This window comes from Tachyglossus aculeatus, chromosome 4, assembly GCF_015852505.1.
Source record: "Tachyglossus aculeatus isolate mTacAcu1 chromosome 4, mTacAcu1.pri, whole genome shotgun sequence".
NCBI classification, from domain to species: domain Eukaryota; kingdom Metazoa; phylum Chordata; class Mammalia; order Monotremata; family Tachyglossidae; genus Tachyglossus; species Tachyglossus aculeatus.
This window is the reverse complement of record NC_052069.1, coordinates 66,891,639-66,908,035: the sequence shown is the minus strand read 5'-3', so window position 1 is coordinate 66,908,035 and position 16,397 is coordinate 66,891,639. Positions and strand designations below refer to the sequence as shown.

The window sequence follows — 16,397 nt, the reverse complement described above, 5'->3', positions numbered from 1 at the left end:
CAAAGCTGCACTGGTCCCATCCCAATTTTCTGAGGCCAACGAAAAGATCGTGTGTCTGAGCCAGTTGTTGGGTAAGGACCATCTCTATATGCTTCCAACTTGAATTTCCCAAGTGCTTAGTACAGTGCTCTGCACATAGTAAGCGCTCAATAAATATGATTGAATGAATGAAGGAAGGAAGGAAATTGTGTGTGACCGGTGAGTGCCTGGAAGCAATTGCTCCGATAAAACCAACCAGTGCCAGAAAAAAACTGGCCTTGTCTCTGGGTAAGGAGAATTATGTACCCTGAAAAATGATTAAAAAAAAAAAAAAAACATTTGAAGGGGCATAGTTTCGACATTTAACCCACTGCCTCCAGAGCAGAAAGGAGACTGTGAGCCCTCTGTGGGACAGGAACTGTGTCTGACCTGATTATATTATACCAAGTACAGTGTGTAATACATAGCAAGCGTTTACCAGATATCAGCCTGCACTCCAAAAATAAGAAAAAGAAAAGTGAAATGGAGCCCAAATTGAGAACCAAAGTTTAGGGTCATTCATTCAATCATATTTATTGAGCACTTACTGTGTGCAAAGCACCGCACTAAGCGCTTGGGAGAGTACAGTACAACAACAAACAGGCATGTTCCCTGCCCACAAAGAGCTCACGGTCTAGAGCGGTACTATTGTCATCCTAACTGTCATTCTAACTTCTGAGACACTGTAATCATTTCCAGGAGACTAGGGTCTGCTCAGCTGCCTCTATAAAACAACAGCCAGGGTTATGTTGTTTCATAGAATGTGGCGGCTTGTCTCTCCCATTATATTGTGAGCTCATGGAGGGAGCTTTCATTGCTCTTGCTGAAGTACCCACTATAGCATTCTACACTCAGTAGGTACCCAGAATAATAATAACAATAATAATGATGATGGCATTTGTTAAGCACTCACTATGTGCCAGGCACTGTACTAAGTGCTGGAAAGTGCGCTGCTTCTAGTCAGTCCTCCATACAGTGTTCTGCGAAAAGTAGTTTCCCATTGCAGTGTTGTGCTTTCAGTAGGGGCCCAGTAATAATAATAAAGATGATGGCATTTATTAAGCACTTACTATGTGCAAAGCACTGCTCTAAGCATTGGGGAGGTTACAAGATGATCAGGTTATCCCACGGGGGGCTCACAGTCTTCATCCCCATTTTACAGATGAGGTAACTGAGGCCCAGAGAAGTTAAGTGACTTGCCCAAAGTCACACGGCTGACAATTGGCGAAGCTGGGATTTGAACCCGTGAACTCTGACTCCAAAGCCCGTGCTCTTTCCACTGAGCCACGCCGCTTCTGCAATACAGAATTCTGCACCCAGAAGCTGTCCCATAGACTGTTTTTTTAAAATATTTGTCAAGCGTTTATTCTGTGCCAGAAACTGTACTAATTGCTGAGATAGATACAGTGCTAAGGTAGATACCTGATGATCTTGTTGGACACAGCCCACTTCCCACAAGGGGTTCACGGTCCTAATCCCCATTTTACAGATGAGGTAACTGAGGCACAGAGAAATGAAATGACAATGCTTTGCACCCAGTAAGTGTTCAGTAAATACAACTGAATGAAAGAGCTCACTGTGGGCAGGAATGTATCTGTTATTATATTGTACTCTCCCAAGCGCTGGGGAGGATACAAGGTCATCAGGTTGTCCCACGTGGGGCTCACAGTCTCTGTCCCCATTTTCCAGATGAGGTAACTGAGGCACAGCGAAGTTAAGTGACTTCATCAATCGTATTTATTGAGCATTTACTGTGTGCAGAGCACTGTACTAAGTGCTTGGGAAGTACAAGTTGGCAACGTATAGAGACAGTCCCTACCCAACAGTGGGCTCACAGTCTAAAAGAGATGGGAAAGGAGGAGGAAAGGAGATGGGAAGGAGGAGGAAAGGAGAAGGGAAGGAGAAGGGAAAGGAGGGAAGGAGATGGGAAAGGAGGGAAGGAGATGGGAAAGGAGGAGGGAAGAAGATGGGAAAGGAGGAAGGAAGGATAAAGTAAAGCGAACAGGAGTCCGGAGGTCACACAGCTGACAATTGGTGGAGCTGGGATTTGAACCCATGACCTCTGACTCCAAAGCCCCTGCTCTTTCCACTGAGCCACGCTGCTTCATCGATCGCTGATCACCAGAAGATCACCCAGAAAGGGGCAGAACCAAGAGGATTTGGTTCAGTGAACAGATACCCGAGCCCTTGAAAGCACAGTTTTCCCAGCCTTGAAAATTCCAATCCTCTCCCACACAAGGACACCAGAAATCTGGATTCCTTAGCAGGCCAGGCAGAGGGCCAAAAGATGAAATGGGTCAAGAGTGGCAGGGGGAGGAAAGGAGAGAGAGATAGAGAGAAAGAGAGAGAGACTGACCAATACAGTATGTGAGTTGGGGAAGAAAATCAGTCCATCAGTTGTACTTATTGAGCACTTACTGTGTGCAGTGCACTGTACTAAGCATTTGTACTAAGCTGTTACAATACAACAGTTAAAATAACTGTGGTATTTGTTAAGTGCTTATTATATGCCAGGCACTGGGGTGGATACAAGCAAATCGGGTTGGACACAGTCCCTGTCCAATGTGGGGCTCACAGTCTCCATCCCCATTTTACAGATGAGGTAACTGAGGCATAGAGAGGTTATGTGACTTGCCCATGGTCACACAGCAGACAAGAGGTGGAGCCAGGTTTAGAACCCAAGTTGAAACAGCTAGCCTAGTGGGTAGTGCCTGGGCCTCGGAATCGGAAAGACCTGGGTTCTAATCCCACCTCTGTCACTTGTCTGCTGTGTGACCTCAGGCAAGTTATTTAACCTTTCTATGCCTCAGTTACCTCACCTGTAAAATGGAGATTAAGACTTTGAAGCCTCATGTGGGACATTGACTGTGTCCAACTGATCAGCTTGTAGCTACTACTTGTAGCTGCTTAGAGAAGCAGAGTGGCTCAATGGAATAAGCACAGGCTCGGGAGTCAGAGGTCATGGGTTCTAAACCCGGCTCCACCACTTGTCAGCTGTGTGACTTTGGGCAAGTCACTTCACTTCTCTATGCCTCAGTTCTCTCATCTGTAAAATGGGGATTAAGACTGTGAGCCCCATGTGAGACAACCTGATTACCTTGTATCCCCCTCCCCAGAACAGTGCTTGGCACATAGTAAGTGCTTAACAAATACCATCATTATTATTATTATTCCAGTGCTTAGCATAGTCCCTGGAACCTAGTAGGAGCTCTTTATTTTTATGACATTTGTTAAGTGCTTACTATGTGCTTAACAAATACCATAAAAATAACCAGAGTTGGTAGACATGTTCCCTGCCCACAAGGAGTTTACAATCTAGGCATGGGCTTGGGACCCAGAGTTCATGGGTTCTAATCCCAGCTCTGCCACTTGTCAGCTGTGTGACTTTGGGCAAGTCACTTCACTTCTCTGGGCCTCAGTTGCCTCATCTGGAAAATGGGGATTAAGACTGTGAACCCCACGTGGGACAACCTGAACACCTTGTATCCCCCCCAGCACTTAGAACCGTGCTTTCCACATAGTAAGTGCTTAACAAATGCCTTCATTATTACTATTATTATTAGGCAGGGAGAGGGAAGAAAAAGGGAGAAAGAGGAAGGGAGAGTGGAGCACGGGGCATGTGACAGGGACGGAGAGGCAAAGCACCCCACTACATCCTGCACTGCTCCTCCTCCTCCTTTCACTGCCATTTCTGCCACCTCTTGTGCCAGCAGTGGTTGTGACAACCGAGGAGTGGCCAAGAAAGGTTTATCTGATGGCCCAGAGAATAATAATAACAATCGTATTTGTTAAGCGCTTACTATGTGCAAAGCACTGTTCTAAGCGCTGGGGAGGTCACAACATGATGGGGTTGTCCCACAGGGGGCTCACAGTTTCAATCCTCATTTTACAGATGAGGGAACTGAGGCACAGAGAAGTTAAGTGACCTGCCCAAAGTCACACAGCTGACAATTGGTGGAGCACAATTGTGTCTTGCCCAAGACAAGTCAAGGTCACATACCAGGATTAGAACCCAGGTCCTCCCGACTCCCGGTTCCTTGCTCTATCCACTAGGCCACGCTGCTTCAGGAGGGGAAGAGTCAAGGAGCAGTGTGGGAATCGTGGAGAGACGGGGGGAGCAGTGTGGGCGCATTAGGGGAGCAGCGCAGAAGGTTTGAGGGAGCACGTACCTTTACAGACCACTTGGTAGTTGGTACAGCAGTCCCCCCTGGCTAGGCAGTCCTCAGAGCAGTGGCACGCGTTCTCTTCATTTCTTGCTTCGCCGCATCTGTCTTTAGTGCACTCCCAGCCCCGGGCTGAAATAGCCACAATAAAGCAATGAATATACATTCACTCATTCATTCAATCGTATTTATTGAGCGCTTACTGTGTGCAGAGCACTGGACTAAGCACTTGGGAAGTACAAGTCAACAACATATAGACGGTCCCTACCCAATAAGGGGCTCACTGTCTAGAAGGGGGAGACAGACAACAAAGCAAAACAAATAGACAGGTGGCAAAACTGTCAGAATAAATAGAATAATAGCTATATGCACATCATTAATAAAATAGAGTAGTAAATATGTACAAGTAAAATAAATAAAGTAATAAATAGGTACAAATATATACAAGTGCTGTGGGGAGGGGAAGAGGGTAGGGCAGAGGGAGGGAAGGGTGATGGGGAGGGGAGGAGGAGAGGAAAAAGGGGCTCAGGGTGGGAAGGCCTCCTGGAGGAGGTGAGCTCTCAGTAGGGCTTTGAAGGGAGGAAGAGAGCTAGTTTGGCGATTGTGTGGAGGGAGGGAATTCCAGGCCAAAGGAAGGACGTGGGTCATCAGGCAGATGAGGGACAGAGGCTTCATGGGCCTCCAAGGACACGCCAGACATTTTGAGGAGGAACCAAGATGGGGAGGGGTGGAGGAGAGGGAAAAGGAGGGGCTCAGTCTGGGAAGGCCTCCTGGAGGAGGTGAGCTCTCAGTAGGGCTTTGATGGGAGGAAGAAAGCTAGTTTGGTGGATATGTGGAGGGAGGGCATTCCAGGCCAGGGGAAGGACGTGGCCAGCAGACAGACGAGGGACAGAGGCTCCATGCCTCCAAGGACACGCCAGACATTTTGAGGAGGAACCAAGATCTCCCATCGTTTCACTTGGTTGCTGCAACTTGTGTTGGCTTAGAGCCGCAGCCCGATTACCTGAGGGATTTAAGGCCTAAGGAATTCTTTCTAATTAGAACAGAGTAAGGAAATCTGGGGAGAGGAACTGACAGAAGGCTGAGGGGAGAGGTAGGGCGGGAGGGTGTGGGGAGGGTTTACCAAACCTCAGAAGCCCCTTGCCATCAGGGGCAGGTGACAAAGTGAGTGTGTGGTGAGAAGCGGCATGACCCTAGTGGCTAGAGCACAGGCCTGGGAGTCAGAAGGTCATGGATCCTAATCCTGGCTCTGCCACCTATCTGCTGTGTGACCTTGGGAAATCACTTCACTTCTCTGTGCCTAGTATCTTCATCTGTAAAATGGGGGGTGAGACTCTGAGCCCCATGTGGGATAGGGACTGTGTCCAAACAAATTTGCTTGTATTCACCCCAGCACTCAATACAGTGCCTGGCATATAGTAAGCGCTTAGCAAATAACATTATTATTATTATCAGGTCCGTGCATCTGGGGGCTGGACTGGGGATAGGGCATTCCCAGGGAAGACTGTGTATGGGACTTTGTTTGCTTGGGGAGCTGTGCTCGAGTTTAGTTTAACTCGCTATATTCAATCACCACCAGAGTGGGGATCAAGTCTTTATCGAAGGCATTCATTCATTCATTCATTCAATCGTATTTATTGAGCGCTTATTGTGTGCAGAGCACTGTAATAACATCTCTTCCCTGACTAGGCCATCCTTTCCTCTTCCCCTGCTTTCTTCTGCGACCCCCTGACTCGCTCCCTTTATAATCACCCCCTCCCAGCCCCACAGCCCTTTCAGACATATCTGTAATTTATTTGTTTATATTAATGTCAGTCTCCCCCTCTAGGCTGTAAACTCACTGTGGGCAGGGAATGTCTGTTTATTGTTCTATTGTACTCTCCCAAGCCCTTAGTACAATGCTTTGCACACAGTAAGTGCTCGATAGATACGATTGAATGTAATTGAATTGAATTGATGGGGGTAGGGAGAAGGCTGAAGCTTTGGGAACAGCAGAGAGCAGGGAGGGATCCCATTCTGCTCTCCCCAGACAGTTGGTAGGAGATGATGTGTGCACATCTGAGCCTCCTTCTGAGGCATCCAGGCCTGCCATTCTGCTTCAGCTCAGCCTCCCAGGAGCCTCAACCTGAGGGGTCAGAGTACCAGCCCAAACCTGCCCCTTCCACAAGACACGGGCCTCGATTCATTCATTCCATCTTATTTATTAAGATTGTACTAAGTGCTTGGGAAAGTACAACAATAAACTCAGACATTCTCTTCCCACAGCAAGCAGCGTGGTTTACTGAGTAAAGCACCGGCCTTGGAGTCAGAAGGTCATGGATTCTAATCCTGGCTCTGCCACATGTCTGCTGTGTGACCTTGGTCAAGTCGCTTCACTTCTCTGGGCGTCAGTTACGTCATCTGGAAAATGGGAATTAAGAGCGTGTGCCCCGTGTGGCACAGAGACTGTGTCCAACCTGACTAACTTGTATCTACCCCAGCTCTTAGAACAGTGCTTGGCACATAGTAGGGTGGCTACTAGCGAAGCAGCGTGGCTCAGTGGGAAGAGCCCGGGCTTTGGAGTCAGAGGTCATGGGTTCGAATCCCGGCTCCGCCACATGTCTGCTGTGTGACCTTGGGCAAGTCACTTAACGTCTCTGAGCCTCAGTTATCTGTAAAATGGGGGTTAAGACTGTGAGCCCCATGTGGGACAACTTGATCACCTTGTATCCCCCCCAGCGCTTAAAACAGTGCTCTGCACATAGTAAGCGCTTAACAAATGCCATCATTATTATTATTATTATTATTATAGTAAGTGCATAACAAGTACTATTATTATTATTAATATTAGAGGTGGGGGCAGACAGACATCGATACAACCTCTTACTAGGCCCTGCATGGAATTCCCCTGAGAAAGAAGGGCTTGAGGTCAAGGAGAGGTGGCCAGACAGCCAGGCTGATCAGAAGCAGTGGTCAAACTGGCTGGGGTTGTTTGTGTTTATTTTAATGGTATTTGTTAAGCGTTTACTATGTGCCAGGCACTGTGTACTAAATGCTGAAGTAGATACAAATTAATCGGATTGAACAGAGTCCCTGTCCCGCATAGGACTGATGGTCATAGTCTCCATTTTACTGATGAGGTAAAGGAGGCCCAGAGAAGTGAAGTGACTCACCCAAGATCACACAGCAGACAGGGGGGTTTAGAACCCAAGTTCTTGTAACTCCCAGGCCCATGGTCTAGCCACTAAGCCACATTCCTTCTCCGGCCTCCGGCCCTTAGTTCAGCAGTCGATCCCAGGACAGAACATGCCTCAGGGCAGTCAATCTTCAACTCCACTTCAGTCAATACTTCACTCTGCTACCTGTATTATCATTGTACAGAAACACTCTGGGCATGTCACTCCCCTCCTCGAAAATCTCCAGTGGTTGCCTATCAACCTCTGAATCAAGGAAAGACTCCTCACTCTCGGCTTCAAGGCTGTCCATCCCCTCGCCCCCTCCTACCTCACCTCCCTTCTCTCCTTCTCCGGCCCAGCCCGCACCCTCCGCTCCTCTGCCACCGCTAATCTCCTCACCGGGCCTCATTCTCGCCTGTCCCACCGTCGACCCCCGGCCCACATCCTCCCCCTGGCCTGGATTGCCCTCCCTCCACACATCCACCAAACTAGCTCTCTTCCTCCCTTCAAAGCCCTACTGAGAGGTCACCTCCTCCAGGAGGCCTTCCCACACTGAACCCCCTTTTTCCCCTCCTCCTCCCCATCCCCCTGCCCTACGTCCTTCTCCTCCCTGCAGCACTTGTATATATTTGTACAGATTTATTACTCTCTTTATTTTACTTGTACATATTTACTATTCTATTTATTTTGTTAATGACATGCATATAGCTTTACTTCTATTTATTCTGATGACTTGACACCTGTCCACATGCTTTGTTTTTTTGTCTTCCTCCCCCTTCTAGACTGTGAGCCCGTTGTTGGGTAGGGACCGTCTCTGTATGCTGCCGACTTGTACTTCCCAAGTGCTTAGTACAGTGCTCTGCACACATTAAGCACTCAATAAATACGATTGAATGAATGAATGAATGACTCTTCAGCCCCACGAGCTGTCAGGTGGGAAATGTAATGGTGGGCCTTTATTCCCCTCTCCATCATCACCAGGAGAGTCCTGAAAGCCAGTTGGTTCATCTCCACATGCACCCTGCAGCACAAGCCAATGCTCAGGAACCACATTCCAGGGTCAGTGTCTGCCGGAGGGAGAGTCACATAACTCCCTGACAGATGGCATGCTCCCCATTGGCTGGGAGGGAGATGAATGTTGGGCTCTTCAGCCTTTCCCATATAGCTCCTGACAGGAAATGCACTTACTTGGTTTGAACCATCCCCATCAAAACACGCTAATCAAGACCATTAATGGTTTTCTTCACCAAAACAGACCTGGAGGTCACGTTATACCCCAAACAGGTAGTTGTCAACCCCAGAGCCATGTGATGGTATTAATAATGATGGTATTAGTTAAGCGCTTACTATGTGCAAAGCACTGTTCTAAGCGCTGGGGGGAATACAAGGTCATCAGGTTGTCCCACGTGGGGCTCACAGTCTTAATCTCCATTTTACAGATGAGGGAACTGAGGCACAGAGAAGTGAAGTGACTTGCCCAAAGTCACACAGCTGACAACTGGCAGAGCCGGGGTTTGAACCCATGACCTCTGACTCCAAAGCCCCGGCTCTTTCCACTAAGCCACACTGTGAAGGAAAGCACAAGTGAGCGTGGATAAAAGAGAGTACAGGAGTTAGGGTCCATGTGGAAAACCTCCCTCAAAAACCAAACTGCACCTACTGGGTTTTTATTAGTTTAAAGGTTTGGGGCTCACACAAAGAGGTCATGAAAAGAATTCTTAAAGAATCAACATTAATGGCATTTATTGAGCGCTTACTATGGGCAGAGCACTGCATTAAGCATTTGGGAGAGTACAACAGAGTTGGTAGACAGGTTTCCAGCCCTCAGTCAGCTTTACACTCCAGAAGGGAGACAGAAATTAATAAAAATGAATAATTTATAATATACAATTTATAAATATGTATGTAAGTACTGTGGAGCTGAGGGTGGGATGAAAATCAAATCCCCCCCAAACTGCTTGAGGAAAGTTCAAAGAAACTGGGTTTATTCAGACTTGAGGGGATGAAGGCTTGGAGGAGAGTGGAATAATATTTTTCAAGGATAAGAGGAAATATTGTGGAACCAATTAGATTGGTTCTGTTTCTCCCAGAGATGATGCAACGGGAGAGCTGTAGGTTCTACTTTGGAATCCCTCCAGGATGCAATCTTTGTAAAACTCCAAAACATGATAGCTTTTTCCCTGAAAGACAGATTTGAACACAATCCTTCCTGCAGGCAAAGGTCAGAACTAGAGGATTTCACCTTTGCTATCCCACGATTTGGGGGATCCAAGCTGCAAGGAAATCAAAGCCACAGAGTCAACAGCATCATTATGCATTGACCTGCAGAATTAAGTTGGATCCCTAACATCTCAGAGCTTCAGTCCTTATAGTTCTTCATCTCTGGGCTTCAAAACTGCCCCAGGTCCCACCTTCAGACAGATAAAACTGAAAGCAGCTATTGTAACTGGGGTTACAAGCCATCAGGATCTGTGAGCACTCCCTTACCTGTCTTCAAACAGTGCTCGTCGAAGTCTTGGCAGCAACTGCTGTAGCTCTTGCAGAGGTTGTCGCATTTGCAGCCCGGGAGTTCAGTCTCTTGGAGTTCAAAGCATCTGCCCTTGCAGGACCCAGATGCATTCGAAGTAGAGTCTGCCTGGACTGAGGAGAACAAGAGACAGTGGCCATCAGGGCACTGCTGGCTGGGAAGGGCAGTGCCTCTCCTGTTAAACTGGAAACTCTGCCAGGGCAGAGACAGTAGCTGTGACCTCCATTTCACTCACCCAAGTGCTTACTAAAGTGCTCTTCCCACCTTAGGTGTTCAGTCGATCAATTAGTTGCATTTACTGAAAATTTCACTTACCCAAGTGCTCTGTAGAGTGCTCTTCCCACTATAATAATAATAATAATAATAATGGCATTTATTAAGCGCTTACTATGTGCAAAGCACTGTTCTAAGCACCGAGGACGTTACAAGGCGATCAGGTTGTCCCTCAGGGGGCTCACAGTCTTAATCCCCATTTTGCAGATGAGGGAACTGAGGCACAGAGAAGTTAGGTGACTTGCCCAAAGTCACACAGCTGACAATTGGCAGAGCTGGGATTTGAACCCATGACCTCTGACTCCAAAGCCCGGGCTCTTTCCACTGAGCCACGCTGCTTCTCAATAGACGTTCATTCAATCATTCAACTGTATTTATTGATTGCTAGAGAAGCAGTGTGGCTCAGTGAAAAGAGCCCGGGCTTGGGAGTTAGAGGTCATGGGTTCAAATTCCGGCTCTGCCACTTCAGCTGTGTGACTTTGGGCAAGTCGCTTAACTTCTCTGTGCCTCAGTTCCCTCATCTGTAAAATGGCGATTAAGACTGTGAGCTCCATGTGGGACAACCTGGTCACCTTGTATCCTCCCCAGTGCTTAGAACAGTGCTTTGCACATAGTAATCACTTAATAAATGCCATTATTATTATTATTATTATTGAGCACTTTCCACATGCAGAGCACCGTACTGAAGACTTGGGAGAATATAACAGAGGAGATAGACATGATCTCTACCCTCCACACTGCTGAATCAGAGAAACAATGTGGCCTAATAAAAGAAATCTGGGCCCGGGAGTCAGAGGACCTGGGATCTAATCCAGGCTCTGCCACTTACCTGCTGTGTGACCCTGGCAAGTCACTTAACTCACTGTACCTCATTTCCCTCATTTTCACAATAGGGATTCAATATCAGCTCTTCTTCCTACTTAGACTGTGAGTCTCAGGTGGGACCTGATTATGTTGCATTTACTCTAGTGCTTAATACAGTGCTTGGCACAAAGTAGGTGCTTAACAAATTCCACTATGATTATCACTATTATTACCGACTGATTCATAAGTACCAATCAACTGATGGTATTGATTGAGAGCTTACCATGTACAGAGAACTGTTCAAAAGACTTGGGAGAATCCAATACAGGAGGTAAATACAGCCATGCCCTTCCTACTACTGGTTTAAAAATACCAATCAATCGATCAATCAATGGTATTTATTGAGTACTTAGTGTGTTCAGAGAAAACACTGTAATGAGCCCTTGGGAGAATATACAACACTCCTCTTTTGTATACACACAATCCCTGTCCTCCATACTACTGATTTTCTAATTCAAAATATCAATCAATCCATCAATGGTATTCATGGAGCACTTACTGTATGCAGAGCACTGTACTAAGGACTTGGGAGAGTACAATACAATAGGGTTGGTAGACACAATCCTTGCCCTCAAGGAACTTGCAGTCTAGTAACCACATCGCCACTAGAAAGGAGAAATGGGGAGACAGAGCCACAGAGCAGTCAGGCTCTTAGAGATCTGAAACCTTAACAGCCACTTTAAACATTTGCATTGTTCATGGAAACATCAGAGGTGAAAATGGTGAGCTTCAGCTCTGTGGGAATCTGTGGTCCTCTCTGTCAATGCAGATGCTGACTCAAAGACTCAGTTTTAAAGAGTATAAGTATCACACGAAGCCCATCTTTGTCGACCAGAGCCTCCAATCCTCTTTTAAGAGGCAGCCAAATATTCCGCATGGCTTAGCTGCCATCCATCTCCCCACTGGGACAGTCACCCTAGGCTTCGTTTTCGAAAGTCCGAGACGCTCCACTTGGCCCAAATCATCTCTCATTCAACTTGGCACCAAATTGTCTCCGACTCTGACGCCTATCTGCACAGTAGTTGATGAGTCCTTCTGTTATTATTAATAATGTTATTATTACGATAACTGTAATGATATCATTACAGTGATAACTGTAATGCTTACTATGTGTCAAGCGTAGTACTAAGCACATGATCAGGTCAGACAGTCCCTGCCCAACACGGGGCTCACAGTCCAAGGAAGAGGGAGAAAAGATATTGAATCCTCTTCTTATAGATGAGGAAACTGTTGCCCGGAGAAGCGAAGCGACTTGCCCATGGTCACACAGCAGGGAAGTGACAGAGGCAGGATTAGAACCCAGGTCCTCTGACTTCTAAGCCCGTGCTCATCCCACTAGGCCACGCTGCTTCTCAAGAATGGTTCTAAGAGGGAGCCCCATCAAGGGGATAGGGATGCCCACCCAGCTAGCCGTCTACTGCTCTCAGTAGCCCATCTTACCCCTGCACATCCCACCCTAGAGACCCTGAAAAGAGAGAGGTGCCTTCCTCAAACATCCTGCACTGCTCTCCGCGATCTTACACATCCTACAAGGCTCAGTCTGCTTGGACAAGAAACGTTGAGGGCCTTAAAGCATATCTAACCTCTTACTTCAGGGTAAGAAGGGAGCTCCCCTCTAGACTGTAAGCTCACCGTGGGCAGGAAATATGTCTAAAAACTCTATTACCTCCTAAGGACTTAGTACAGTGCTCTGCACACAGTAAGCACTTAATAAATGTCACTGATTGATTGATTGATTTTCTCTGACGACTGACACCAAGCACCAAGTTTCAGTAGGGACATCCAGACCAGCTTTTCCCTTGAGAGACTTGTCCCCGAATGGGCATTTAAACTTCTACTCAGCAGGCTTGAGGTGGCTCCTTGGCAGAGTGAATGCTAGACAAGGGAGCCCGTGAGAGAGGGGAGGGAAAGAGTGAGGAGAAAACTAGCCGAGGGAAGACTGACCAAGAAGCCTGTGTAGTCATGATCAAATGATAGCAATAGTCACAGAAATAATATGTATTCCATCAGTGGTATGTACTGAGTGCCTTCTGTGCACAGAGCACTGTGCTAAGTGCTTGGGAGAGTACAATTCAGTTTAACTTGGTAGGCTCGGTTTCTGCCCTCCAGGAGCTTTCATTACTGGGTACAATGTACTGCACTGGAACCTTCTCCCTCTTCATATCTGACAGGCCACCTCTCTCTCCACCTTCAAAGCCGTATTAAAATCACATCTCCCCCAAGGGGCCTTGCCCTATTAAGCCCTCATTTCCTCTTCTCTCATTCCCTTCTGCATCGCCCTTGCATTGGAATTTCTACTCCTTATTCACCCCCCTCTTAGCACCATAGGACTTCTATGTAGATCCATAATTTTTGTTGCTGATTTGTACTTCCCAGATGCTTAGTACAGTGCTCTACACATAGTAAGTGCTCAATAAATATGAATGAATGAATGAATAATTTATATTAATGTCTACCTCTCCCTCTAGATTTAATAATAATAATAATAATAATAATGGCATTTGCTAAGTGCACTTTAGTCCTGGGATAGAGAAGCAGTGTGGCTCAGTGGAAAGAGCCCGGGCTTGGGAGTCAGAGGTCATGGGTTCTTATCCCGTCTCCACCACTTGTCAGCTGTGTGACTTTGGGCAACTCACTTAACTTCTCTGTGCCTCAGTTCCCTCATCTGTAAAATGAGGATTAAGACTGTGAGCCCACCGTGGGACAACCTGATCTCCTTGTAACCTCCCCAGTGCTTAGAACAGTGCTTTGTGCATAGTAAGCGCTTAATAAATGCCATTATTATTATTATTATTATTATTATTAGATACAAGCTAATCAGGTTGGACACAGTCCCTGTCCCACATGGGGCTCACAGTCTCGATCCCCATTTTACAGATGAGGTAACTGGGGCACAGAGGAGTTAGTGACCTGTCTGAAGTCACACAGCAAGATAAGTTGCAGAGCCAGAATTAGAACCCATGACCATCTGACTTCCAAGCTGGTGCACTATCCAATATGCCATGCTGCTCTTCTACTCTACTCTTCTACTCTACTACTTGTACTCTCCCAAGCATTTAGTACAGTGTTCTTCAGACAGTAAGCACTCAGTAAATATGATTGATTGATCGATTATTAAGTGCTTGACAAAGTACAGCAGAAACAGGTCGTGTTCACTTCCCGTAAGGAACTTATACTCTAATGAAAAAGAAGTGGAAATCACTTTTTGAACTCCTCTTTTCTGGAAAGAATACAAACTGAGATTAAAAGATACCTCAAAGTGGGTGCTGGATCTTCTTCTTTTATGGCTTCCTCCCAAGGACCTAGGTGAGAGCTCTGCACCTTCTGCACAGTATTCTTCATAAAATACCCAATAAGGGCTGATGGTGACCATCATTATTTGAAGGACTGGGCCCGGTTCATTCTATGAAAGGCCCTGACAATAAATATCTGCTCAGCTCAGCAAGCTAAGCAGATGCCTAGTGACTGTTAGATGAATCCTCAAAGATCTGTCTGCATGGTCTAGTGGATAAAATACAGGTCTGGGAGCCCAGAGGACCTGGTTTCTAATCCTGGTTCTGTCATTTGACTACTGAGTGAGCTTAGACAAGTCACTTAACTTCTCGGTGCCTTAGTTTCCTAAACTTCAAAATTGGGATTCATTGCCTGTCTCCCGCCTACTTAATAATAATAATAATAATGACATTTATTAAGTGCTTACTATGTGCAAAGGACTGTTCTAAGCACTGGAGGGGGGATACAAGGTGATCAGGTTGTCCCATGTGGGGCTCATATCTTAATCCCCATTTTACAGCTGAGGTAACTGAGGCTCAGAGAGGTTAAATAACTTGTCCAAGGTCACACAGCTGACATGTGGCAGAGCTGGGATTCAAACCCATAACCTCTGACTCCAAAGCCCGTGCTCTTTCCACTGAGCCAAGCTGCTTCTCTTACTTGACTGTGAGCCTCATGTGGGACAGGGACTGAACCCTGCCTGATTAACTTGTGTCTACAACAGTGTTTAAAACAGTGTTTGATACGTTTGTAAGTGATTAACAAATACCATGGAAAAAAAATCTGTCACTCAGTGGGATCACTTGAAGGAAGGAAGTGAAGTGGGGTGAAAAGCAGGAGATTTTCTATTTCTCTCTGCTTCTCTCCTGACTGGCTCCAAGCAGTTCCTCGTATGCTCCGAATGACTGGGGAAGCCACTGGGAGCCATTCAGAGTCGGGGCCGGCTCAGACATCCCTCCCTATTTCATCTGTCCTCCATGGGTGCCCAGGCCTCCTACCCCTGGGGATTCTAATTTCCACCGTTGGCCTAGGACTTTTCCCTACTCCCCAGCCTCTAAAATAAATAACTTCATCCACAAGAAACAAGGCGAAGATGAAAAGGAAAAAGGAGACAGATGAGCTCACAAATGAGAAGCACTCTGTCTTCAAAGTCTTATTGAAAAGTTCAGCTCCTCCGAGAGGCCTTCCCCAACTAAGCCTTCATTTCCTCTTCTCCCACTCCTTTCTGTGTGGCCCTTACACTTGGATTTGCATCTTTTATTCACCCTTCCCTCAGGCCGAAACACTTGTGTACATATCTGTAATTTATTTATATCAATGTCTCTCCCTCTCCCTGTGGGCAGAGAACATCTCAGCTAACTCTTTTATACACTGTGTTGTATAATACTCTTCCAAGTGCTTGGTACACTGCGCACACTAAGCACTGGTAAATATGATTGATTGATTGATTGATTGAAAGGGAACACAGTAATGGAACACCTCAGGAAGCAGTTTCCAATGCCCCTCCATGGAACAGATGCTGATTCCCACCTGGTGATTATCACTAGGCAACACTTTAAAGAGTTCCTATCAATTAATGGTATTTATTGAGAGCTTACTTTGTTATGTTCTTACTATGTGCCAGGCACTGTACTAAGCACTGGGCTAGATAGAGGCTAATCAGGTTGGACATAGTCCATGTCCCACATGGGGCTCACAGGCTTAATCAGTTAATACTGTGTGCAGATCACTGAGCTAAGCACTATCAAGCAACAATCATTTCCAGTGATGTGTGAGGTAAATGTTTCAAGCCTTTCCTCACATCTCTCTTAGGGAATTTCTTAGGTAAAACACGGGGAATTTGCAATCTTAAAACAATATGATAGTGAACACACAATACATGAGTGTTGTCAATGCTTTCCATATGTACCACAGGACCAGAATTTGGCATTCATAAAAATCACATCCATGTTAAAGGGTGGCTGTATTGGAGTTTCTGTTTTTATTATGGAACGAGTTCTTCCTTATAGTAATTCTTTATTTTTTAATGGTATTTCAATCAATCAGTGATACTTATTGAACACTTACTATGTGCAGAGAGCACTGTACTAAGCACTTGGGAGTGTACAACAGAGTTGACAGACA

The 16,397-nt window shown here is 46.3% G+C and overlaps 1 protein-coding gene across 3 annotated transcripts in view; it reads right to left on the bottom strand.

Annotated features, from left to right (window-relative positions):
* Positions 1–16,397, bottom strand: part of ENPP2 (ectonucleotide pyrophosphatase/phosphodiesterase 2) — a 188,687-nt gene that overhangs the window by 108,862 nt on the left and 63,428 nt on the right. For all 3 annotated transcript variants that reach the window (XM_038745051.1, XM_038745050.1, XM_038745052.1), the window contains exons 3-4: positions 9,824–9,976; positions 4,188–4,313 (exon numbers count right to left, since the gene is read on the bottom strand). In XM_038745051.1, coding sequence (XP_038600979.1) covers positions 4,188–4,313; positions 9,824–9,976 — 279 coding nt within the window. The remainder of the gene's footprint in view (positions 1–4,187; positions 4,314–9,823; positions 9,977–16,397) is intronic.